Raw genomic sequence first — 24,759 nt, 5'->3', positions numbered from 1 at the left:
GGGAGGCCGAGCCGGAGCAGCCGGGCGGCGCGACTCTTATTCTGACACGGCGGCGGCGGCGCCTGCCCGGAGTGGCTCCTCGCCCGGGGCGCAGCCAGCGCGCTCGGCCCCCAAATGAGCGGGCGGCGGCGGCGGCGGCGGCGGGCGGCGGCAGGCGGACGCGGCGGGCGCTGCTGCCCGGGGGCTCCGGCGGCTTCTGTGCGTGGCGAGGCCGTGCCGGGCGCCGCGGCGGCGGCGGCGGCGGCGGGAACGCGAAGGGGCGGCGCGAGGACCCGCCCGGAGCGCCCGGCCGCCCGGTGCTGAGCGGAAGCGAAAGCGGCGCCGGGCGGACCCCCGCGGCCCCTCGCGCGGCCGGCGGGAGCCACGCCACGGCCTCTCCGGAGCAGGTAAGCCAGCGCCGCGCCGTGGGCCGGGATGGTCATTGTCCCGCGGATGCCGCCGCCGCCCGGGACGCTGGCGTGGCCGCGCTGTCAGCCGCGGAGGGCTGGCTGAGCCGGGCGCGAAGCTCCGCGCCGCCGGCACCGAAGGCGGGATGCGCCGGCTGGCCCGGCCGAGCGTGCGGATGGGAGGCGGTGCCGCGGGGCCCGTCGCGGCCTGCGGACCGCGAGCCCGGCGGCGCCTTCCCGGCGGGAGCGAGCCAGGAAGAGGCCCTGCCCGCGACTCCCACGCCCGAAGGCCGCCGCCGCTGCGCTCCGCCGAGGTCCCGCGACTGGCGGGCCCGAGGCCTGCCCCGCCGGGCTTTGGCCGCCGCTCTCCCCGCCGGGCCGGTGGCCATCTTCGCGGCTGGCTCTTCCCGACCGCCGCTGTCTTCTGGTTGGGCGAGGAACCCGCCGCCGTCGCTTCGCCGCGAAGACGGCGCTCTGGCTGCGCCGCCTCCCTTCGCCCGGCCTGGGCACCGGCGGGGCCTGTGGCGGAGGCCGAGGCGCCCTCGACGCAAGCCGGTGGACCGCGCTTTGCGGCCGGAGTGGGCTGCCGTCCCGTCGGCGGGGCGGCGGCCCGTGCAGGGGAGAAGGTGCGGGCGGGCCTGGGGAGGGCAGCGTTTTTTCAGCGGCTTCTGGCCCGAAGCCCCGCTCGGCTCCCGGCGGCTCGGTCCAAACGGCCTCTGGGGCTGCCCTTCGGGAAGCAGGGTCGCCAGGCAGCTGGCTCCCGGCTTGAGCCTGGGCTGAGCCCGCTCCCGGCTTGGCTCGGCGAGTTCCTGTTGGCCTTCCACTGATGAGTGGGGGGGGATCCCCTCGTGGTTTTGCCAAAATTGGGTTTCCTTTGCGGGAGCACCTGCCATGTGGCCTCGGTAGGTCTGGCCCCATTTCCATGTGGTTGCCCCCATTCTGGGATGGCCCGTCTCTCATTTCCTTGCTCCCTTGGCACGAAGGAGCTGGCTGCGCATGTTTTCTTCAAGGGCCAAATGGTACAGAGCTCGAATGCCCTGCGCCCCCCATTGCTGGAAAGCCTGCTCTGGCACCTCTCCTGGGCGCCCCTCCCAGCCCCTCTGGCACTACCAGCCTGCCTGCTCTGCTCAGTGGCTGCCATCGCAATGATCACACTGACGTTCTGGACCTGTTTCTTGAGGTAGCAGTTTCGGCTGCAGGGGGGCTCCTCCATGTGCCAGATAGCTTGCCCCCCCCATTGTAAATACAGGTTGTGGGGGTGAGGATTGGCTGTGGATCGTGTCTGCATGTTGGTTAGGAGGGATAGCTTCCTCAACTTGGAGCCAGTGGTGCGGGATACCCAGCCTACCTGCTCCTTATGGGGATGGAAGTTTGGTGGGTGCAGATTAGGCCCTTAATTTTTGCACTGACAGAGAAGTCGGTCTGAGGGGGCCTTTGGGTTACTTAACAGAGGCTCCTTTCTAGGCTCATCTGAGGCTCCTCTCCTTTCTCACTGCTTCTTCAGGAGGCTCTCAGAACCCCCAACCCCATTTGGCCCAGGCTGGATCTCTGGAGCACCCCATTTCCAGCAGTCTTGCTTTTGGGTGATGCGGGGGGGGGGGAAAGGATGCTCTTTAGGACATCCCTTTGCACTCATCAGACCTGCAGAAAGAGCTGAGACTGGTTTGGCTGGCGAGTGCCCAGGCTTCAGGGGAGCTGGCTTAGGCAGAGGAGCTTTACCTGCCACATTGCCTTACCACACCAGGCACTCTGACAGAAAGAGCTGAGCTAGAAGGAATAGGTCAGTAAGCAGCATGAAAGCGGTCTGTGCCCAGTCTGCCTGGAATGGCCCGGAGTGACCTCCCCCAGTTGAAGGAAGGGAGCCCCCTGGAGGCCTGGCTCTCCTGCCTCAGGGAGTCCCTCCTGGGTGATGAAATCACAGAGGAGGAAGAATATGTGACTTGGAACTGCCCCCTCCCCTTATAAGAAAACTGCTGAGTAGCTGCTTTCCAAGGGGGCTTGGCTGCCAGAAGCAACAGGGTGGAATTTCCTCTGCCTCAGGCCAGCTCATCTCAGGCCGGCCAGTGTGTCTGTGACGATGGGCCAGACTAGGAGGGGGGAGTGGAGACTGGAGCCAAGAGTCCCCCCCTTAGGCCTGGTTCCTATTTTCTCATTCAGGCTGGGCTGTTTTACATTAAGCGACCTCTCCCCCTCCAGGATTCCCCATGCAGCTGCTAATGAGCTGAGCCTGCCTCCTCTCCCCCCCCCCCAGTTTTTGGCTGTGCTTGGAACATTTTATAGCCTTTTCTGGAGGGAGGAAACGCCAGGAAGGGCTTTTGTGAGGGGGGTCCCACTAGAAGGGGAGAGGCTGAGACCAAAGTCACAGCAGAGAGCTGCCTGCCTAGGCAGAAGCCCGGTCCCAGGAAAGGCCAGGGGCATCCCAGAGAGCTGAGGCTTGGGCCTAGCAAAGGAACCATTGTGGGCAGGTGGCAGAGAGTGGCTGAAGAGCGTATGTGGTAGCTTTACCGAGGAGCCTTGACCCAGGCCAGGCACAGTTCATGCTGGGTCGGAGGCTGCCTGCTGGAGATGCTAAGAGCGAAGAAGAGCGAGCAGGGAGACGGGCTCAGGGCATCGGGCAGTTTTATACGATCTTTCCTGTTTTTGCTGGAATCTATTTCCTGCTATATACATGTGTGCATTTTGTGGCTGCTTTTTGCGTCCACCACTTCTCACCATAGCCCTTGCATGGCTTGGTATCCGTGACAGATGCCTAGGACTCTCGTGGCATTCCCCTGCACGCCACTCAGAGCAGTGCCCTTCCTTGGTTGGGTTTGCTGAACTTTGGCTGCAGGAGGGCCAAGCACCCTCTTGTCCCGGCAGGCTGGCTGCTGGGTTTCTTGAGATAGACAGCAGACCTGATGCGCAACACAGGCTCCTGGCTGGGTCCTGGAAGGGCAGTCTCAGAAAGTAGTGGCGCTCTTCTCTGCTAGCTGGTCTGCTTGGTTGACTGCTCCCCCTCGCTCTATTCGAAGGACCCTAGAGAAGAGAGTCTTGTGCTGCGCTCCCTCGTCCTCCGGCTGATCTGCACCCAGCCTCTCTTCGTGGGATTCACTGTCTGGGGTGGGGCGTGTAAGGGTCTCCTATTTCCCCTCCATTCTGAGAGCGCCCCTGTGGGCAGCTTGACCTGCTGTCTTGATGCACCATTTAGTGCAGCTCCCTTTATGGCTTGAAGCAGCCTCTTCTCCCCGTGACTACAGAAGTCGTGTTGGAAAGGTTCCCCCCCCAGCCCCTAAAGCATGCATCGCCTCCACTTTTTGCCTTTCTGCACAAGGATGCGTTTTCTTTTGCCTCTGCAACAGGAAGAGGAAAGGGATGGGAAGCTGGGGGGGAGCACTAACCCTCCCCAAAAGGCAAATTCTTTCTTGTCACAAGCTGATTCACCAAGTGGCATCCTCAGCCTGATTGGGACAAAAGTCTTGAGGTTTGTAGCCCAGTGTCTTCGTGTGAATCAGGAGCTGCTCTCCTTCCCTGCCTTTCCCGTGTCTGGTTATTTAAGACCCAATTTATTTATCCTTTCCCTTGTTATGGGAGGTCTCCATCGTTTCCTCATTATGCCTCAGGTCTTGCATATATTTGTCCTGCTGGCTACTCATTTGTAATGCAGTCCTACGAAGTTGAAGAAAATGGAGGGCACCAGCACACCCTGCCATTCTCCTGACAGTTTCTCCATCCCTCCCTGGCACCCACATTGTGCACCTGCTGGGCTCCCCTTCTCTTACAAAACCAGCTCCTTGCAGGGGAGAGAGATGCCTTCTTGTGGCAAGTGCCAGAGCCAACCGCTGCATGTGGAGAGGGTCACCTTGGCATGGCTGCGCTGCAGGAGGCTGAGTAGTTGGCATTAGGGCCTTACAAAGCTCTTAACAGAATTAGAGTTGGAAGGGACCTTGAAGGTCTTCTGGTCCAACCCCTGTTCAAGCGAGAGACTCTACGCCATTTCAGACAAATGTCTGTCCAGTCCCTTCTTAACAGCCTCCAGTGATGGAACACCCACAACTTCTGAAGGCAAGCTGTTCCATTGGTTTGCTGTTCTCACTGTTAGGAAGTCTCTCCTTAGTTCTAGGTTGCTTCTCTCAATTAGTTTCATCCATTGCTTCTTGTCCTGTCTTCAGGTGCTTTGGATAATAGGTTGAGCCCTCTTCTTTATAGCAGCCCCTCAAATATTGGAACAAGGCTGTCATGTCATCCTTAGTCCTTCTTTTCACTAAACTAGACATACCCAATTCCTGCAACCGTTCTTTATATGTTTTAGCCTCCAGCCGCGTAATTATCTTTGTTGCTCTGCTCTGCTCTCTTTCCAGAGTCTCAACATTTTTTTTTATATTCTGGAGACCAAAACTGGATGTGGTATTCCAGGTATAGTCTTTCCAATGCCTTATAAATCAGTACTAACACTTCATGTGGTCTTGATTCTATCCCTCAGTAATGCAGCCTAGGATTGCATTGGCTTTTTTGGCAGCTGCAACACACTGTTGGCTCACACCTCCTGCCTGAGCAAAGGGTTGGACTAGAAGACCTCAAGGGTGCCTTCCAAGTCTATTATTGTTATTGTTATATTTGAATGATTGTCCACTAGGACTCCAAGATTCTTCTTGCCCCTCTGCTTTGAGTCAAGTTTCACCTAATCTGTACCTGTATATTTGGTATTTCTTGCCTAAGCGTAAAACCTTACTTTTGTCCATACTGAATTTCATTTTGTTAGATAGGGCCAACTGTTCAAGTCTGTCGAGATACATCTGGATCTTGAGTCTACCTGTGTTGACAATTCCGTCTGCAAATTTGATCCCTTTCTATCCTCTCACCTAAATCATTTATGAAGATATTGAAGAGTACTGGGCCTAAAACAGTTTCCCTGCTGCATACTTTCCTCCATGTAGACATAGTTCCATTAAGGACTGCACATTGAGTGCAGTTTGTCAGTCGTTACAAATGCATCTGGTGGTGATGCTATTTAACCCACATTTTTCTAGCTTACCAAGAAGTAGGTTGTGGTCTATTTTTGTCAAATGCCTTACTGAAATCCAAAAACTTAAGTCCAAAAACTTAAATCATTTTGACAAAGAATGAAATAAGATTTGTTTGGCATGATCTGCTTTTGATAAACTCATGTTGGCTTCTGGTTATAACTTTGCTTGCTTCTAGATGTTCCCAGATATATTGTTTGATTATCTTTTCCAGGATCTTCCCAGGTATTGATGTCAGGCTGATTGGTCTGTAGTTTCTTGGATCTGTTGTTTTCCCCTTTTTGAAGATGGGAACCATATCAGCTCTTTTCTAATCCTCTGGTGCTCCAGTATCTTTGAAAGATGTGGTTCAGGGGTTCTGAGATCAGGTCTGCCAGCTTCTTCATAAACCTGGGATGTAATTCATCAGGTCCTGGTGATTTGAACTCATCTAGAATGGATAGGTGTCTCTTACCATTTTCTTGCCTATTTCAATTTGAATTGCTAGCCTGTCTTTTATGGTTCTATCTTTGGCAAGTTCGACTGTTTCTTCTTTTTGTGTGAAAACAGATGCAAAGAAAAATTTAAGCAGCTCTGCTTTTTCCCTGTTGCCCGTCACTTCCTCACCATCTTCTCTCATTAATGGACTGATTGTTTCTTTGACTTTTTTCTTGTTTTTTTATATATTGAAATAAACTTTTTATTATTATTTTTGACATTTGTTGCAAATCTGACTTCATGCTGAACCTTAGCCTTCCTGACCTCATCTTTGCAAATTCTGCCTTAGTTATGTGTCCCTCTTTCCATTTTTTATACTGATCCTTTTTATCTTTCAGTTTATCAGAGAGTTCTTTGTGCATCCATGCTGATTTCTTCTTGGATCTCTTATTTTTCTTTTTCAGTGGTATTGGGGTGGACTGGGCTTTTATAATCATATTTTTTCAGAGTTTCCCAGCTTCTTGAGTAGTTTTCCCTTTTAAGATTTCATCCGTAGAATCCTTCCCAAGCTCTAAGTTTGTTGAAATCAGCTCTTTTGGTTTCATTATGTTGTATTGCTTTATATTGTCTGCATCATCTTGAATTCTGATATGACTACTGTGGTGTGTTTCCTACATACATTTGTTAACTGATTAGCAAAAAGTTCCATCTATTTCTTCTGCATGGTTGGATGGCCTGTAGTATATACCTATAGCAATGTTGTTCTTTTTTCCCCCTTTTAAATTACCCACATACATTCTAGGATGCTTTCATCCTTGGTTTTATGCATTTCTGTAGAGATGTAGTGATCTCTTGCTCGTTGCTGTATGGTAGGGGTGTCAAACTGCCGGCCTGCAGGCCAGTTTCATCATACTGAAGCTGTGCCCACCCCATTGCCGGCAATGCAAAAAGAGTCGCGATATGTCACGACACATCACGTGACATGGCGAGTTTGACACCCTTGCTGCGTGGGCTCAGAGCTGCTGGTCACTTGATGGCAGCCCAAATGACTTGAAGTGGAGCCATGGCTGGAATAGATTCCTACTGTTGGTGCAATTGGAGGGGAGGGGAAGGAGCAGAAGGGATTATTCAGATTTATCCTTGGACAGTCTCTGAACATGTGGAAAATGCTAGTTGGGCAGGCCCTGGAGGGGGATAGGAGTGTTCATGCCTTGCTGCCCATACCCGATGTTCCCATTGCTGGGCCTGCCCTGGGCCAGCCAACAGGGGATATGGGCCATTTGCTCCAGTTGGCCTCTTTCCAGGAATGCTGTGGAGAAGTGGTGACCTTGACGTGAGCACAAACTCAGGCCAGCACACGGGGGCAGGCCTCAGCCCTCCAGGCTCCAGCCTGCAAGGGACATCTGGCCATTGCTCCTAGGTGTGCTTCCCCACGGTCACATGTTCACCACCATTATCCGGGTGGTGGGCTCTGCCCCACATGAGGTGGAGTGGCATGCCCTGAGCAGCTGGTGCCCCAAGTGCAGGCATTTCCCCTTCAGGAAAGGACCCACCTGGGCGATCAACTTCCTTCTTGGCCCCGCTGCATGGGCCTTTCTTTGCTGCCCACTCAGGTCTCCTGGCCCCAGGCAGCAGGGTGCTTTGCCCTCCCTCAGGGGTCAGATCTGGGTCTGTCTGCTGGCTGGGCTCTGAGGAGCCTGTTGGGCCAGGCAGTTTGGATCATGGCCACAGCACAAAGAGCTGGGAATGGCGGCCTTCTCAAGGAGAAGCCATGCCACGTCTTGACACTCCAGGTGGGGGAGGTCAGAATAGGGCTGGGGGTGGTGCCATCCTGTGCAGGATCTTTCCCTCCCCGTGCCCGCAGGCGTTCTGGGTGAGCTGGGCATGGCAACAGACCCAGCCGGCTGAGTCAGGGAGCTGGCTGGCTCCCAGAAATCAGAGTGTGGTTTCTCCCTTTCCCTCCAGCCTGGATTTTTTTTTCTGCCTTCACTAAGCGACAGTTTTGTGTATGCACAACAAAGGCCTGCTTGCCTTGGCTCCTCTGGGACTGGACCAGGCATGAGTCAATTGGATTCCAGAAGGGCAGACCAGTGGGGCAGGAGTGTGCAAGGGGATTTTGTTCTCCATCAGTGCTAGCTGGCAGGAGACTCTCCTGGCACAGGGCCTTGTAGCCCCAGGGCCTCCTGCTTCCAGCCCAATAGGCAAAACTTGGAGAGAGGCTAGTTTTCAAAGTTTGAGAGGCTTCTTAAGGCCAGGGTCAAAGGGGCAGTAGCAAATCTATTGTCTTTCAAGGTGCTACTAGCCCATTAATACGTGCAGTGGGAGCCACTGTGATCCTCCCAGCGGAGCACAGTTTCAGCCCCCCAGAAGAAGATTGGCTGCCTGTGGTCCTTCCTGGAGAGCTGAATCGGAGTTTTGTGACTTGGCAAGTTGTGAGGAGGGGTAGGGATTGTGCCTTTAGAGCAGAACTTGGCCCTGGAAACCTTCCGATAGTCTTCCGCCAGCAGATTTTCCTTGTGGGAAAAGCTCTGATCAGAAAATGGCAAGTCTGCTTGGGCAAGGATGGAACTGTTGAGCCGAGGGGTGGGTTGCTGGCAGAGGCTAGACCAAACAAACCATGGCATCGGGCTGGGGCGAATCGGATCCTGGCACCAAGGAATTCCAGACGCCTCTCCAGCCTTGCTTCGAGGAAACTGCATGAGGAATCAGAGAGCCTTTCTTAACAAGATTTGCTTCATTCTCAAAACTTGCAGAATGTTCTGGGTCTGTTCCCACTTCAGACAGCGAAGAATGTGATCTTTGTATGAGCCAAGGCTTGGGAACTTTACTAAAGACAGTTTCTCTTCAGACTTCGACCTACTTAGCACATTGCTGTGGGTTGCAGTGACCTCGAGTGACCGCTGATTTGGAGACAGGCATGGCCTTGCCTGAGCTGAGCAGGCAGAGGCAGATTGCTCCAAATTGGCCCCTCCCCAGTTGAAAACTCCTCAGAAACATGGGGGAGCCAGTCTGCCTCTGCCTTGCTTCCTCAGGTCTCCCAAGACCTTCTGGGTCAGCTCAACATACCATCCCTGGATCAGGCTAGGAAGAGGGGAGCAGTTGTTAGGTGGAATCCAGTGGACTGGCCCACGCGTTAGAGGAAGGCGGCCTGCCAGCTGTGGCAGAGGACTATCGCTGGTGCCTCAGAGAGATTCCCTGCTCCTGCTCCTGGCCCCTCCTGCTTCTGAGCCACATCCCTCCCGCCTTGCCAGTGAGCTCTGGGGCTCCCTCTGCCCTGGTGTCCCAACCACTCTTCGAACTGTGAGGAGTACCTAGCCTGGAGATCATGGGGGGAGGCAGAAAAAGAAAGCTGGTGGTTTTACAGCTCTGCACAGGGAAGTGCTTGGAGGGGCAGAAAAGCACTATAGAAGTTCTGGAGTAATTCTGGATAAAGTGATGGGGAGAAGCACCCTTCTCTGCAGGGTACTCAGAAATGCCTGCAGGAGGGAGTGTCCTTTTGCCGGTCAGTGGCTTCAGTTTGACCCAAGGGGCTCTGAATGACCGCTGCACTAGTCTTTTTGCAGTAGAAGTCACCTTGTCCCACCTTGGAATCCTGTTTGCTGCTCTTGGCCCATCAGGGACCTTCCGGCAAGTAGCTCAGTATATAGCTGTGGGGTGGCTAGGAGACCCACAGTGAAGGTGGGGCATGGATTGGTGGGCATGCTGGGTTAAAGCCAATGACTAGCCCAGAGAGGGCTGGTTTACGGTGACCACCCTCAAACCTAGCATGGGCCTGAGGGCTTTCAGCTGCATGTCTGCATACGTCAGCATGTGTAATTTCTTTTCTAATTTTACTCCCTAAAACGTCAGAACAAGCAAGCAGTTTTAGTCGCCCTTTTCCTGGCTGATGACAATATCAACATTCCTGAGTTTTGTAATAATAAAGGAAGCCACGGTTCTCAGTGACACTCACGCAGCAAAGATGATGCGGCCGGCCAAGCCAGATTGGCCTGTACAGGGACTGTCCCTAGAGAAGACTGCTTTGCCTCTTCCCTGCTGGACGACAGCTCCTGCTTCCTACCCCGTTGCCCTGCTCTCCTCCAGGCAGAAGCCTCCTCTCCGCACCCCCCAGCCCAGAGGAACCCTTGAAACAATCTTCCGGTCTTGGGGATAAAAATGGCTATATCTCAACTCGTGGCACAGTGTAGTTTTTTTCTTCTTCTTCAATCTCTTGTGGAACCCCAGACAAGAAATGCTGCTGCAAAAAGTAAGCACAAAAGTTGGAAGTTCAGAGAGGCCGAAGCAGGACACACACCTTGCTTGGAAAGGAGGCTGTGCCACCAGTGCCCTGGCAGGGCCTTCCCTAAAGAAGATGCTTGTGTTTCCGGCTACTCTACATCCTTGGCTGTCTCTTGAAGAATTAATTGGATTCCCTCGGCACAGAATTTGGGGCACTGGGCGGCTGCTGGCCTGGGGGTCTTGTGGTGGTCTTCAGTATCATATTGGAAGGCCAGGTTGACTGTGAATGTGCAGGCTCCCTGTGCAGTCAGAGGCAGGACACAAAAGTTGATGCCCTTGGAAGCAGAAGGCCGGGGGTCTGAATCTTGTTGCTGGTGGAAGGCATGGTCTTGACACAATGGCCATTTTCTACTCCACATCCCCACCTCCTGGCTTGGCTCCAGGTATTGGAGGTGCTTTACTTTAGCCCAGCAGAAGGGATGGGTGTGACATCCAAGAGAATGTCCAGAGACCCCAAAACACTGCCCTGAACTCAGTCTGGATTTGGGGGAAGGCACGTCGGTTTCTCTGGCTGCAGAGAGCTCTTTCCTAACTGCAGAGAGACCCACTGCCTCCCACCATCACTGTCTTGCTGGTTGGCTAGCCCTGTGTGTGAGGCTTATGACTGTCCAGTGGAAGGAGGAGCTAGTATTCCCTCCAGCATTGGTGGCTGAGGGTGGGATTCCCTCCCCTCCCCTTAAGTGAAGCGAAAGAGGGCCAGCAAGACCCTGGGACAGGTCTGTGTCTGGGAGAGTATGCAGCCCGCAGCAGTCTCTGAAAGCATGGCTTGTGGCCTGTGAGCCAAGCCGGGCCTGTGCTTGACCCAAGGAGTCATTCCAAGTCCTGAGCAGGAATCCCGGTGCCATTCCCAGCCTTGCCTCCCCTCATGGGCTGAGCGGCTGGGAATACAGCCGCAAAGGGTTTGGGCACATGAGGCCCTTGCAAAGCATCCTTTCCATCTCTGAAGGAAGGCTGTGGCCGGGCTCTGTCTTCTCCTCAGAGGGACTTTGCTCTTCTCTAGAGCCCTCCTGAGATGCTTCCTTTGATACCTTCTGCTTAAACTTCCCTAACATTAATTTAGGGGGTCCCATATCTTTATCTTTATTAGACTTATATACCGCCCTTCTCCCGTAGGACTCAGGGCGGTTCACAAGGTTTTTAAAATAATACAACAATTACAAAAATTAACAACAGTTAAAATAATTACATTTAGACCTTCAATAAATATAAAACCCCAATTAAAATCCAATTAAAATCTCAATTAATACCCTCAGTCCAGGCCAGAAAGCTCAAAGAGCCAAGTCTTCAGGTCCTGGCGGAATGAGGGAAGGTCAGGGGCAATCCTGAGCTCCACGGGCAGCTGGTTCCAAAGGGCAGGCGCACCCACAGAGAAGGCCCTCCCCCTGGGTGTTATCCGCCGGCAATCTTTTACCGGCGGTACCCTGAGAAGACCCTCCCTGTGGGAGCGCACAGGACGAAGGGAGCTTGATGCCGGCAGCAGGTGTTCCCTCAGATATCCCGGACCCTCGCCATTTAGGGCTTTATAGGTCATCACCAGCACCTTGAATCTCACCCAAAGGGCAACCGGAAGCCAATGCAGCTCGTGGAGTATCGGGAAACCCCCATCACAACCCACGCGGCTGCATTCTGCACCAGCTGAAGCCTCCGAGTGGTCCTCAAGGGCAGCCCCATGTAGAGAGCGTTGCAGTAGTCTAACCAGGAGGTCACGAGCGCATGAGTGACTGTGCGCAGGGCATCTCGGTCCAGGTAGGGCCACAACTGGCGCACCAGGCGAACCTGGGCAAAGGCCCCCCTGGTCACGGCTCCGATATGGTCTTCAAAACTGAGCCGTGAATCCAGGAGGACGCACAAGTTGCGAGCCCTATCGACGGGGGTAACACCTCACCCCCCCCATCATTAAAGGTGGAATGAACTGGTTAGTCCGAGATGCCGGTATGTACAGCCGCTCAGTCTTGGCGGGATTGAGACGAAGCCTGTTTCTCCCCATCCAGACCCGGACCGCCTCCAGGCAACGGGACATCACGGCGAGGGCATCACTGGGTTGGTTCGGGGTGGAGAAACAAAGTTGGGTATCATCAGCGTACTGATGATACCCCACCCCGAAACCATGAATGATCTCGCCCAGCGGCTTCATATAGATGTTGAACAGGAGGGGAGAGAGAACCGACCCCTGAGGAACTCCACAAACACCGGCTGCGAGCGGCCCAGGAGATAGGAGGAGAACCACTGCAAAACAGTGCCTCCCACTCCCAACCCCCTGAGACGCCGCAGTAGGATACCATGGTCGATGGTATCAAAAGCCGCTGAGAGATCTAATAGAACTAGGACAGAGGAACAACCCCTGTCCCGAGCCCGCCAGAGATCATTCACCAGCGTGACCAATGCCGTCTCCGTGCTGTACCCGGGCCTGAAACCCAATTGGTATGGGTCCAGATAATCAGTTTCCTCCAGGAACAGAGGAAGCTGATGCGCCACCACACACTCAACAACCTTCGCCAAAAAGCGAAGGTTGGAGACCGGACGATAGGTGTTTAAAATCGCTGGGTCCAGGGCAGGCTTCTTGAGAAGGGGCCTCACCACCGCCTCCTTCAAAGCGGCGGGGAAGATACCCTCACTCAAAGAGGCAGATATTACTACCTGGAACCAGCTCTGTGTCTCCTCCTGAGCCGCATAAATCAGCCAGGAGGGACACGGGTCCAATAAACAGGTGGTGGAACTCAGCCTCCCCATAATCCTGTCCACATCATCAGGGGAAACAGGATCGAACTCAGTCCAGATAACATGTTCAAGACCGTTTGATTCCTCCACAGGGAGTGAGCAAGCCTTGAGCCTTGAGCCCAACGGGGCTTCAGAACTCCTCAGAGGGATCCCGTCTCAGGTAGGACTTGTCATTTGAGGGACTTTTGGCAGAGTCTGATCGCACCAGAGCAGAGGCGGCAATGGGGACGCTCCCTTGGAAGGTTTTTGGGCCTGGAGAGCCGAGCTGCCTCTGAGCTTCCCTGAGAAGGCTCCTGGCTACAGGTTCTTCAGGGACAGGGAAATGGAAGGTGCACAGGGCCCCCTGTGGCTTGGAGGGGCAGCCGCTCCTCTTCCAGAGCCGAAACCAAAGGCACCTGCAGCAAGCAGGGCAGCAGTCCAGAATCCCCCTCCTGCTCCAAGGCCTTTCCCACCAGCGTGGCCGGGAGGGGCGTGGGGGGGGGGGACTGCTGTCCAGTAGCAAGCTTGGAGGGTGCTGGTTGAGGAAGAGTGCGGATCCTTGGCCTTTGCCATTGGCGTCTGGAGACATCTTGATCCTGAGGCTGTGTCTGCCCCCCCCCCCCCCCCGCTGTCTCTTCTGCAGGTGACTTGAACTCCCCTCTCCCACTCCAGCAGGCTCTCACTGGGCAGCCTGGAAATAAATCTCTCCTGGTATGGGAGGAGGAATATAAATATCCCTGGAGTGATGTGATCTTTCCAGCTGCTATTAATAGGTCCCCAGAGGCTTAGCCAGCCCACATGATGGCTGATACTTAAAGAGACAGGGTGTCACAAAGGACACCCTAAGTGTTGGAGCACCCGCTAGCCAGAGATAAGAGTAGGCCAAGGGGTGGGCTAGGACCCCTCCCCTCCTTGAGAGGAACCTTAAGAGGAGCTTGAAATTAGTGCTCCAGGCAGGGCAGGAAGGGATCCAGAGCCACTCAGGCCTTGAGAGCAACGTCTTCTCAAAGCTGTATGGAAAGGGGCCCTTCCCCCCTCCATTGCTGTAGCAGGGAGTGGGGGGCTTCTTCCTCCCCTGTCCTGAAACTCCCCGTTCAGCTGTCCCTTTGGATTCTCTTGGCCTCTTTCAAATCGCCTATTGCTCACCCTTTTTCCAAAATCCTACAACACGGGTCTTCAAACTTAGCCCTTTCATGACTTGTGGACTTCAACTCCCAGAATTCCTCAGCCAGGCACGCTGGCTGAGGAATTCTGGGAGTTGAAGTCCACAAGTCATGAAAGGGCCAAGTTGGAAGACCTTGTCCTACAAGGTGCACTCTAGCCCATTAGCCACTTTTCTGCAGATTGTCAATTGTTACAGTACAATATATGTTTTGAATTTCACACAGAAATGTGCGTAGGCTTCTCCAGCGTATTATATATTTGTATGAAAGGATGGTGACATGGACTGTTAATTCCGGTCCTTTCCAATGATTCCCAAGGTAGAATTTGCATGTTTTTTAGCAACTGGACAACAGGGGTGCGTTTTCATTAAATTGCTATAAAAAGTTCCTTTCCTCATCCGCCCCGGCCAGGGATACCTATTTAGGATTTGTTTTGCATACTTTGTTTTTTAGTGTTCACTCCAGCAGTTTGGAGAGGAGCTTCTGAAGTTCTTCAATGCTTCTTTATTGTCTTAACCATGCAAAACTAGTTTGGATTGTAAGCAAGTTTGGTCATTTTAGTGCTCAGCCCGCTTATGAAGATATTGGTTCCAGCACAAACCCTTAGAACTTTTCATGTTCATCTGCTGGAAGAATTGTTGATTGTTTCTCTTCTGTGTTTTCTCTTATCCCAACTAATAATGAAGTTACTGTTTATCCCAGGACAGCTGAAATACTTTTTTAAAGCCTTGACAGACTTGCCTCTGTCTAAAAATCCGTGGATCTTGGAAAAATTAATAAGACTTACTTCTGCAGAAGCTATGCTGATTCTTCAATATGTCTGAACATCTTTAAACTTGCCTCCCCCCACTCATAGTTTTCCCCGTAATTGGAGGAATCTGTGTTGCTTGGCCACTTTTGGATGAGAAGACCTGGAATGGCACCTTCTGGAGTGGATCCCTCGGAGGGCTTGGCTGACAGGCCCTCGGGGCTGCCTCCTCAGGCAGTACCGGGCATCCCTTTCCTTAGCTCTGCCAGAGAGGGGGGCCACATTGCAAACTCGCAGGGGCAGCAGGGGAGATTCTTGGGCCCCACGGTTGAGGGCTTGTGGGGAGTGAGGATGCAAAGTTTGCTGGAGGTCTTGGGGACACCCTGGCACAAGATGGGTGTCCTGAGCAGGAGGTGTGGCATCTGCCGTGGGTCCGGAGTACCTCGGGGATCACCTGCTGCCGGCGTCAACTTCCCTCTGCCCTGTGCGTTCCCACAGAGAGGGCCTCCTCAGGGTGCCACCGGTCAGAGAATGTCGTCTGGTGGCCCCCAGGGGGAGGGCCTTCTCTGTGGGCGCCCCGGACTTATGGAATCAGTTGCTGGTTGAGCTCCGGACGGCGCCTGACCTTCGCTCCTTCCGACGCGATCTGAAGACCTTTTTATTTGAACAAGCCGGCCTGGCCTGATGGGGGATGTGTTGGGGTTTTTTATTGTGGTTTTACATTATTATTTATTGTTTTAGCTCGGGCCCTGTATTTAATTCTCTTTTAATTTTTGTATTTTGTATTTTATATGTGCCCTGTTCACCGCCCTGAGTCCTTCGGGAGAAGGGCGGTATACAAATATAATAAACTTAAACTTAAACTTAAACTCTTCTTGCCCCTCTGATGATTGCTTTTGTCTTCTGTCCCTCTTCCCCCTCCCCACCCAGGAGGCGTTTGGCTTGACAGGAAGTGGCAGTGGACCCAGAGACACGGCGCTTCCTCCAGTGTCGCTGACAGAAACTTTAGCCAGTCAAATGCACTCTGACAGTAAACTGGCCAATCATGGAAAGACAGGTAATAGCAGTGCACACCCTGAGTCCCAACCCCACCATGTGAGACCCCCTCCCACCGGCCACCTGGGCACTAAAGGTGTGGGTGGGGCAGGGAGCCAGGGCAGCAAAGTCAGCCAGCCCACCGCAGGCCCTCTGGCACTGAAAGCCAGCCAGGCTCCTGTTTCTGTCTTTGGGGCCTTGAAGGGCAAAGTCAGGCGGGAGCGCAGTGTCTCCGTGGATTCGGGAGAGCGGCGGGAAGCGACTGCCACCCCACTGGACAAGGAGCTGAAAGGTGAGGGTGCGGGGCCAGCAGGGGGCGCAACAATGGCTCCACTAGTTCCATGGGTGGGACAGGGTGGGCTGGCATCTCATCTGCTGTCCTTTGGACCGAGGAGGGCTCAGCGCAGCCTTTTGCTTGGTAGGCGAGACAGCCCCTCGGAGCAAGAGGCGCTGCGTGCTGGAGAGGAAGCAGCCCTACAGCGGGGACGAGTGGTGCTCTGGTCCGGAGAGCGAGGATGATGACAAGTCCCTGGGGAGTAGCCACAGTGAGTGCCCACGGGCTCAGGCATGAGACCCCCCCTCTTTGGAGCAGCCACCTGTCTGCTGCCCAACCTCTGGCAACCCCTCTCAGGGTGAGACAGCCACGCTGTGGCAAAGCGTGGCTGCTGGAAGCGCCTCCTGCTGCTTCTCACTGCCCTTGCAGGTGCTGGCTTGTCAGCTGGTGCTTTCCAAGGAAACCAGCAGGACGAGAAAGTATCCATCATTGCTGGGGGGCTACTGGGGATGGGCTATCAGGCTTTTCAGGGGGGATGGGGCAAGACTTGGGAAGGCAGGGGGTCCGCCCTCCCAAGCTGGAGAGGTGGCTTGTTAGGTGCTTGCATAATTGTGGGTGACTAGGGGAGGTGCTCTGGTCTGCCACCTGCTGGGCACTTCAGGGAAGGCAGCAAGCTTCGTGGGGCGCTGGGTGCCTCTGGGGTGACTTCTCTAGTGCTGCCCCTGCATGCATACCTCAAGCCGAACTCTCAGCTCTTCCCCAGCCAATTGGGTGCCACAGCCTGCCTCCGTTGTCCCTCGCAGATTGTCACATAGCCGAGTCGGCCATGAGCGCAGGTGCACAGCTGGGCCCAGGACCCAACCCTTTGCCGGCCCTGAGTGAAAGCAACACGCCTGGTGCCCCTCACAGTGCAGCCCCCAGCCTGCGGTCAGATGCCGGAGGAAAGCAGGGCCTGCAGCTGGTCTACGTCTTCACCACACACCTGGCCAACACGTAAGCCATGGCGCTTCTGCCCCTGACCAGAGCTTGGGCCAGCCTTCGCCTCTGCCAGCCCCAAACCAGGGGGAGGTTTTTCCTGCAGGGAGGCTGGGTTTCCCCACAGCTGGATCCCCTGATGGCTCTTTGGGTGTCTGCAGGGCTGCAGCAGCTGTCCTTCAGGGCCAGGCAGACTCCATTCTTGGCTACCATCAGCAACATGTGCCCCGGGCAAAGTTGGACCAGGTAAGGCCAGAGCTGGGGAGAGGCAGCCGATTGTGCTGCTGGGAAGGCCAGACTGCACGAGTGGGAGACCTGTTGGCGGAGCAGGGGTGGTTGGCAGTCCGCTGTGGGTCACAGACTCCCACTCCCCGCAATTGCCCTCTTTCTCCTTTTGCAGCCTGCCCCTCTCCCGAAGATGCCAGGTGCTGTTGAGCCCCTGCCGCTCCACCTGTCTCCTGCCAATACCCCCCTGCCCCCAAGCAGCCAGCCCCAGGGACAGCAGCCTGGGCCCCCCACCCTGGGGCTCGGCCAAGGACCACTCTCTTCCAGCACTGCCCTTCCGCTAGAGGGTGCCCCGGAGGAAGCTTGCCAGGACCTGACGCCCAACTCGGTGGGAAACGGCAGCAACAGCAGCAGCTCCGTGGCCCCTGGCAGCACCCACCCCAGCACACCCACTACGCTCAGCTCCCTGCAGGCCAGTACTGCAGAGGGCTTGCTGGGGGAAGGGGCCAACACAGCCCCCTCCGCAGCGGGAAACGGGCCCCGCAACCCCCTCAACACCGAAGGCCTCTCCAAGGAGCAGCTGGAGCACCGGGAACGGTCTCTGCAGACTCTGCGGGACATCGAGCGCCTGCTTTTGCGTGGCAGTGAGGCTGAGCCCTTCCTCAAGGGTGGGCCAGGCACTGGGGAAGGGACCGTCCTGCCCCCCCAAGCTGCAGCTCCGCAGCCTCCCCAGGCTGCCCTCCCTGGAACAGGAGTGAAGAAGTATGAGGAGCCGCTGCAGTCCATGATCTCACAGACGCAGAGCCTGGGGGGCCCAGGCCCTGAGCAAGAGGGGCCGTTGCCCCCGGGGGTGGACCTGGGCCAGCCGATGAATGTGGTGCTGCAGCGCCTCGGCCAGGACAGCTTGACCCCCGAGCAGGTGGCCTGGCGCAAGCTGCAGGAGGAGTACTATGAGGAGAAGCGCCGCAAGGAGGAGCAAACCAGCTTGCATGCGGGGCGGCCACTGCAGGAGGTGATGCTGAGCCAGCCCCTGGGAGGCGTGATGCTTCGGGGACCCCCGCCACCCTACCACAGCCGACCCGGGGAACAATGGCTGCTGCGGGGGACACCGCTGGACGTTCAGGAGCAGCTGCGGCCCACCTTTCCCGGGCCCCGTGGCTTCCCAGGTGCCCACGTCCAGAGGGGCTTTGCCACGATGCCAAGCCTGCCCCTGGAGTCCCTTGGCTCGGTTGGAGGCGGGTCCCGCCCCTTGCAGCCCGGCTTACCATGGGGCGAGGATCTGCCCCTCAGGGGTCCAGGACACTTCACGCCCGGGGGCCTCTCGTACCCCCCAGGGCAAGGCGAGGCCGAGCGCTTCCTGCCGTCCCGGGCCCGCGAGGACCTGCTACGGCACCCCCTGCTGGAGAAGCGGCCGGGCTCTCTGGGGCTGGAGATGGAGCGCATTTTGCCCGCCCACCGGCAGGTAGAGCCTAGCATATTTGCCGGGGAAGGCCTGGGCCTAGAGTTTGGGGGGGGACGGGCCCTGATGAGCCCCCCACCCCCACTGCAGGAGGTGGAGGCGAGTGCCCTGGCCGCCCCCACCAACCTAAACATGAACGTGAACATGAACATGAACCTGAGCGTGCAGATGACGCCGCAGCAGCAGCACCAGCACATGCTGCTGAGCCAGAAGGCCCGTGGGCCGGAGCTGATGCCCCCCGAGGAAATGGCCCGAGGGCGCGCCCCAAATGGCACCGGGCCCATGATGGGGGGCCCGCCGAAGATGCTGATGGGCTCGCCCTTCCCAGGCCAGGGACCACCCCCACCGCAGCAGCAGCAGAGCTTCTCAGCTGTGCAGGGCCCCTATGCGCCTGTGCCACCAGAGATGGGCAGCGCACCTGATATGTTTGGTCCGGAGCAGGGCAGCATTGCCAGCACTCCACGGCTCAGCCACGTTCCCCTGCCACCCAGCACCAGCGCCTCGGCCACGAACGTGCATGCAGCCCCTGTTCGGGGCTTGGGCCGCCGCCCCTCGGACCTAACCCTCAACATGGGGCAGATGAACTCGCCCAGTGTGGGCCGCCTCAAGTCTCCCACCCTCAGCCAAGCCCATTCCCCCCTGGGCACGTCCCCTTCGGCCAACCTCAAGTCACCGCAGACGCCTTCTGCCCTGGTCAGCCTGCCAACTGCCGCTGCCAGCAGTGCCCCCCTCAAGTCCCCCCAGGTGCTGGGTTCCGTGCTCAACGTCCGCTCTCCAACTAGTTCGCCCAGCCATCTCAAATCGCCCTCCATGGCCGTTTCTTCCCCAGGATGGGCACCCTCCCCCAAAGCCAGTCTCGCCAGCCCAGGCAAGCCAACCCTTGGAATAGGCAACTCCGCCCCCTTGGGCCACCTTGAGCAAGGTAAGGGTAGGGGTCTTTCCGGGGGCTGAGGGGGCTGAGCAGTTCTGGAAAATGAGAATTTCTGGTTTTCAGGCAGTGGCTTCTATTAGCTTTCTCTGTGAAGAAAGAGGAGGGGTCTTGACAGACCATGTCTTAAACGGGTCCCCATTCCTTTCCTCTTGCTAAGCCCCCTTGCAGGAGGGACAGCCAGGCACCTGGTGTCGGATCAACCTCTGAGCTGTCGTTAATCCGTGCTCCCACTTTTATTGCAAGAGACTAGGATCACGCCTGTCCTCTGAGAAATGCCAGCTCAGCTCAAGTCATTTTGCATTTTCTGGTTTTGATGAAAGCACTAAAGAGGTTGCAAGGCACCATTTTACGTTGAAACCAGGCCTGTTCTCCGGAGCAGCGCCCTTTCAATCAAGGGCCCCTTGCTTCCGCATGGCTTGTGGGAGGCCCCAGAATAAAATGTGGACAGGGACAAAACTGCCAGCATTTTCTCTTGGTTTCAGTTGAATGAAATACATCCAATATGGTGATTGCAAGGCTCTATTCCCCTCAAAGAGGGCCCGTTCCTTTGTGGTTCATAGAGGTCACCCTCTTGCTTAAGGCTGCTTATTGTTTGCAATCAGCCTGCAGCCTAGTTACAAAGAGCACAGGCACTCCTGTGCTCATTATGGTGGGGGGAACGATGTAACCCTATTTTCCTTTTAGGTCTGAAAAGTCAAAAGCAACCCACCCCTTCCCTAAAGTAATCCAGCAGATCCAATTGTGAGATTAACACACTGTACTGAGAGAAACCTGTGAGCACCCCAAGGGCTCCTATGGACCACCCACGAGGATGGCTGCTTAGACCCCTCAAACGTGTGTGGCATCTTCTCAGCACCAGTTTGGGGAGCGAGAAGGGAAGAGAGCAGCTGCCCTCCTGGCCAGGCCAGCGGGCTTCCTGGATGCCTTTGGCTGGCTGGCGCAATTTACACCACGTCAGCTCTTTCCTGGCTCAGCTCCGTGGGTTGCCCGACTGCTTTGGCTTGGCCTGAAGATGTTTTTGCTTCTCTCTTGCAGGTGCTGTGCCCTCTGGGTCTCGGAGCAGCTCCTCTGCCCCGCCTGGCAACACCTCTGGGCCCCTGAACCCCAACCTGCCTTTTCCTTCCTCTCCAGATCCACCCCCATCCCAGAACCCTTTGTCCCTCATGATGTCCCAGATGTCCAAATACGCCATGCCCAGCTCCACGCCACTCTACCACAACGCCATCAAGACCATCGCCACCTCAGATGACGAACTGCTCCCGGACCGGCCCCTGCTGCCGCCTGGGGCTATGTCTGGTAAGGGGGGCTAGGGGAGCACTCAGAAGGCCGGCTGTGGGCACCTGCACCACCCACGGAGCAAGGACTTCCCCCTGCTGCCTTTCTGCCCCATTCCCAGGGTCCCAGTGGGCCTCTCGGCTCCAGATGGGCCCAGCTGTAGGAGCGAGCTGCCCATCTCTGATGCAGGCGCTCCGGCTAGGAACTTGTCTTTGCCTTCCCAATGGGGTTTGTTGCAGTTTCCCTTTGTTCCTGGGACAGACTCTGGTCTAGGGAAGTGAGCAAGAGGAACAGGACCCTCCTTTCTCCCCAAAGCCCACAGCAACGGGGGGGGGGCTAGGTAGCAGTCAGCATGAGCTTCAGAGGCCAGACCTTCCAGGCAGCTGGGCCTCTGCCTACCACCGGAGCCTGGAGGGAGGTAGCCTTGAAGAAGGAATGCAGGAACTGTTCAGGAAAAGGAGGGGAGGGAAGAACAGATAAGCCAGCCGTGCCTCTTTGGCACAAGGAGCCTCAGCTTGGACCCCGTAACAGTGTAGTTGAGTTGGGGCGTGCTTGGAGTGTCTTCTGCCCCAGGGCTTAGCGCCTTTCTTCTTCCCTTGCAGGCATGGGCGGAAACCAGCCCAACCCAATGCATGTGAACGCTGTGGGGCCGGGCCCCGTGCCAAGCCCCATGGGCCTGAGCCTCCCTGGACAGCAGCTGCTCTCCCAGGAAGTGGCAGCCCCCCCGATGTCTTCGTCCAGCCCCCTGGGGACCGGCCTCCCCTTGCACAGCGGCACTCCTGTGCAGAACCCGATGATGCCCCCTGGCCCCCCAGACTCCCTGGGCCAGCCCTGCGGCCCTTCTGGCCAGTTGGTGTTCCCGCCACGTCTGCAGCCGCCCCCTGCCAATGGGGGTGGCATTCCGGTGGTCCCAGGAGGGGCGGCCGGAGCCGGGTTGCAGCCACCGCCTGCCCCACAGCAACAACACTACCCACCTGGCTTGGGAGTCCTTCCGGAGGAGCTGCCTCCCCAGCAAGTGCCCCCCCAGCAGCGCCTGGCCGGGCGACTGCCAGAGCCCTTCCCACCAGGGCTGCCCGTTGTGGCCTCCGTGCTGAGCGATCCGGAGCTGAGCGACGTGATCCGCCCCACCCCGACAGGCATCCCTGAGTTCGACCTTTCCCGCATCATCCCTTCAGAGAAGCCTAGCAGCACGCTGCAGTACTTCCCCAAGGGGGAGGGCCAGGGGGCCAAGGTCCTCCCCCCCTCCAACCTGCACCTGGCGAACTTGCAGAACATGATGGCGGAACCCGGCCCGGCCCGGCCCGGCCCGCAAGTGATACCACGCGGAATGGCCTTGTGCCACCCTGGACAGATGCCCATGTTGGGCAGGACAGGCCTGCCCCCCCAGCAGGGCCTGGTGGGCAACAGCCTGCCCCAAGGGCTGGTGCTGCCCCAGCAGAGCCTCCTGGCCCAGCAGAACTTCCTACTCATGCAGGCCAAGCAGCGCAGCATGTCCGTCTCCGGAGAGATGTATGGGCAGCCGGCGGGGCACCTGATCTCCCCCCAGGGCTCGCTTATGGGCCCCCCGTCCCAGCAGAATCTCATGGTCTCCATGCGTCAGCGCAGCGTCTCCCTGGACGGCCAGATGAGCTACGGCCCCGGAGCCGGCAGCATGGCCAACCTGCCCTTCTAAGGAATGTCCTGGCGGGGATACTTTGCTCCTGAAAGCCATCGGAGGGGTGGGAGAGATTGGGAAGTGCCCATAGGTCCGAGGGAGCCACCGCTGGCCCAGCCTTCTCGGGGTTGGAGAAGTGGAAAAGGTGGAAGCCCTCAACCAGTTGCCCTGGTGCCCGCAGCTGCCTGCCTCTTCTCCCCCCTGCTGCAGAGCGGGGTCCATGCGCAGGCTGCCCACAGGGCTGGACGTTCTAGGCTGGTGCTGGGACAGGGCCTGAGGTTGCAGCCCTGCTCCCCCCCCCCCCACCTTCCAGCTCTCCTTACAGGATGTTGGCCACGAAGAAACACCACGGGACTGGATTGGCCCTTTCTCCCATGCTGTGGATGGATCATGGCCAGCACAGGAAACAAGGGGGGCTTCCGGACTGCTGGGCACTGTCCCCTCAACGGTTTTATTTGTTTGCTTGTGGTCCCACTGGGGGCCAATCTGGGTGAGTCCACCCCAGCCCTTCCCTTTGCTTCCGTGCCACCTTGCACTTTCTGCCCTGCCCCTTGCTGGAGAATAGCCATCGGACGGCTCCTCGGCCCAATTCCACTTCCTGGGCTTGCCGTGGAATAACACACAAGGGTGGGGGAGAGGAGGAGGTTTGAGGATCCAAGGTTGAAATAGTCTACCATCAAAAGGAAGGTTGCCCGCAATGAACTGAGGGTAAAAGCAAGCGGTTGCCTCCGAGCGACGCCAGAGACCCAGTGAGGCTGAGAGAGAGAAGGTAGTGAAGCTCAGAAGGGAGAGGGTCAGAGGCTACGAAAAGTAGTGCTATGGAGTTCAGATAACAGAAATTGAAGCAAGAGGGAAAGGGTCTCTTGGGGCATTTATCCCAGTGAAGGCCTGACCAAGAGTCTCTCCACAACAGTAACCCACCCCACCCCCGCTGCAGAAGGTGCTTCCAGTGATCCACTGTCACGCTCATCTCCCCATCCCACCCTGCCTCCCAGCTCTGCCGTGTGCTGTGAATGTGGTCCTGTCTTGTGTCTCCCGCCTCCCTTCCTGCTTCCCTCCCCAGTTTGAGTCACCTCTGCTGAGCCCCCCCCCCCGCTTCCTCTGCCATCAGTCGGGATGAGGCCAAGGGAGGAGGGCCGTCTGGGTGACCCACAGCCCCTGAGGCTGACCAGAAGGGGGGCACTGGATGCTCCATGCCATCCCCTGCCAGCCATGCATTTTGTACCAGTCTATAAATAAAAATATATAAATAAATATAAATATAAATATATAAATACAATATGTGAAGACATCTTACTGGTTTTTATTTTGAAATGATTTCTAGGCTTGTTTTGGGGTATCTGTGCTGCCTGTAACGTATTGATTGACCTGTTTTATAGGTGCCTTTTTATTAAAAAAAATCAAAACTTCTGTCAGGAGCCTTCTGTGGTGTCTTATCTTTACTGGTGCAGGGACTGGCACTGGACAACTGGGCGGAACCCTTGCCACCCCCCGAGATTGGAGAAGGGCTTCCCATCACGACGGGGGGGGGAATCTTCCCCCAGATTGCTTAAGGCACCCCATCCTCTTTTAAGTAGTTCTGAACAGTGAAATGTTTTCTTGTTTCAGTTGGTAGTGGGTTGCTTTGTATGTCAACATTTTAGGCTTTTAACAGTTCATGATAGAGGAGAATGTTTGTAACTCGGGGTTGAAATGAGGTGTTCTTGGTGCTGTCTGAGCTGGGTGGTTCCTTGCAGACGTTTCATTACCCAAACTAGGTGAACTCATCTGAGCTAGCAGCCCAACCAAGTCCATTCCCACCACCACTGGGAATATAAACAGAGAGCAAACCCCACTCTCTTCTAGCACTGATGAAGTTACCTAATTTGGGTAATGAAACGTCTGCAAGGAAACAACCCAGAGAGCACCAAGGACCCCTCAAGTTCAACATGGCAGAAGCTTCTCAGAGGGAAAGAAGATTCTCTGGCACTCCTTGGGGAGGGGCTCCCGAGTGCCGGTGGCCCTGAAAAGCCACCTGATGCCCCCAAGCCCTGTCCCCCTCATAACCCTAAGTGAGGACTGGGGGGAGGGCTGTACCAGCTGCAAGCTGAGCAAAATGCCTCTGCTTCCTCCGCTGGGGCTTCTGCTTACCAGAAGGGAGAGTCCCGCTCTGCCCTCGGGTGGGAAGTTGTGCTCTGCTGCCCTTCTGGCTGGGGGTTATTTGGTGGGAAGGGGTTCCTCTCCCGCCCTGTGACACAAGGCA

General features: G+C 56.5%; 1 protein-coding gene across 4 annotated transcripts; it reads left to right on the top strand.

The window, feature by feature from the left end:
* The first annotated feature begins 262 nt into the window (after positions 1-262).
* BCL9L (BCL9 like) lies at positions 263-23,927 on the top strand. 4 transcript variants are annotated; one of them, XM_081333900.1, is made up of 8 exons: positions 263-386; positions 15,620-15,746; positions 16,147-16,269; positions 16,802-16,991; positions 17,135-17,219; positions 17,374-19,579; positions 20,720-20,884; positions 21,466-23,927. In XM_081333900.1, exons 2-8 carry the CDS (start codon positions 15,707-15,709, stop codon positions 22,533-22,535), a joined length of 3,879 nt encoding a protein of 1,292 aa, XP_081190026.1. In that variant the 5' UTR covers positions 263-386; positions 15,620-15,706; the 3' UTR covers positions 22,536-23,927. The 4 variants fall into 4 exon arrangements, with proteins under 4 accessions (XP_081190026.1, XP_081190023.1, XP_081190024.1 ...); XM_081333897.1 differs by having other exon boundaries at positions 15,620-16,016; XM_081333898.1 differs by lacking the exon at positions 263-386 and adding an exon at positions 12,660-12,959 and having other exon boundaries at positions 15,620-16,016.
* Positions 23,928-24,759: the final 832 nt, after the last annotated feature.

This window comes from Vipera berus, assembly GCF_964194415.1.
Source record: "Vipera berus genome assembly, chromosome: 8".
NCBI lineage: Eukaryota > Metazoa > Chordata > Lepidosauria > Squamata > Viperidae > Vipera > Vipera berus.
The sequence above is the reverse complement of the archived record's forward strand: the minus strand, read 5'-3'. Positions and strand labels throughout refer to the sequence as shown.

Bases quoted from the DNA above. Each gene is read 5' to 3' on its own strand.
- BCL9L (XM_081333897.1), top strand. From the start codon at position 15,707: ATGCACTCTGACAGTAAACTGGCCAATCATGGAAAGACAGGTAATAGC. The intron at 16,017-16,146 runs GTGAGGGTGCGG...TTTGCTTGGTAG, and splicing joins ACTGGACAAGGAGCTGAAAG to GCGAGACAGCCCCTCGGAGC. The intron at 16,270-16,801 runs GTGAGTGCCCAC...TGTCCCTCGCAG, and splicing joins GTCCCTGGGGAGTAGCCACA to ATTGTCACATAGCCGAGTCG.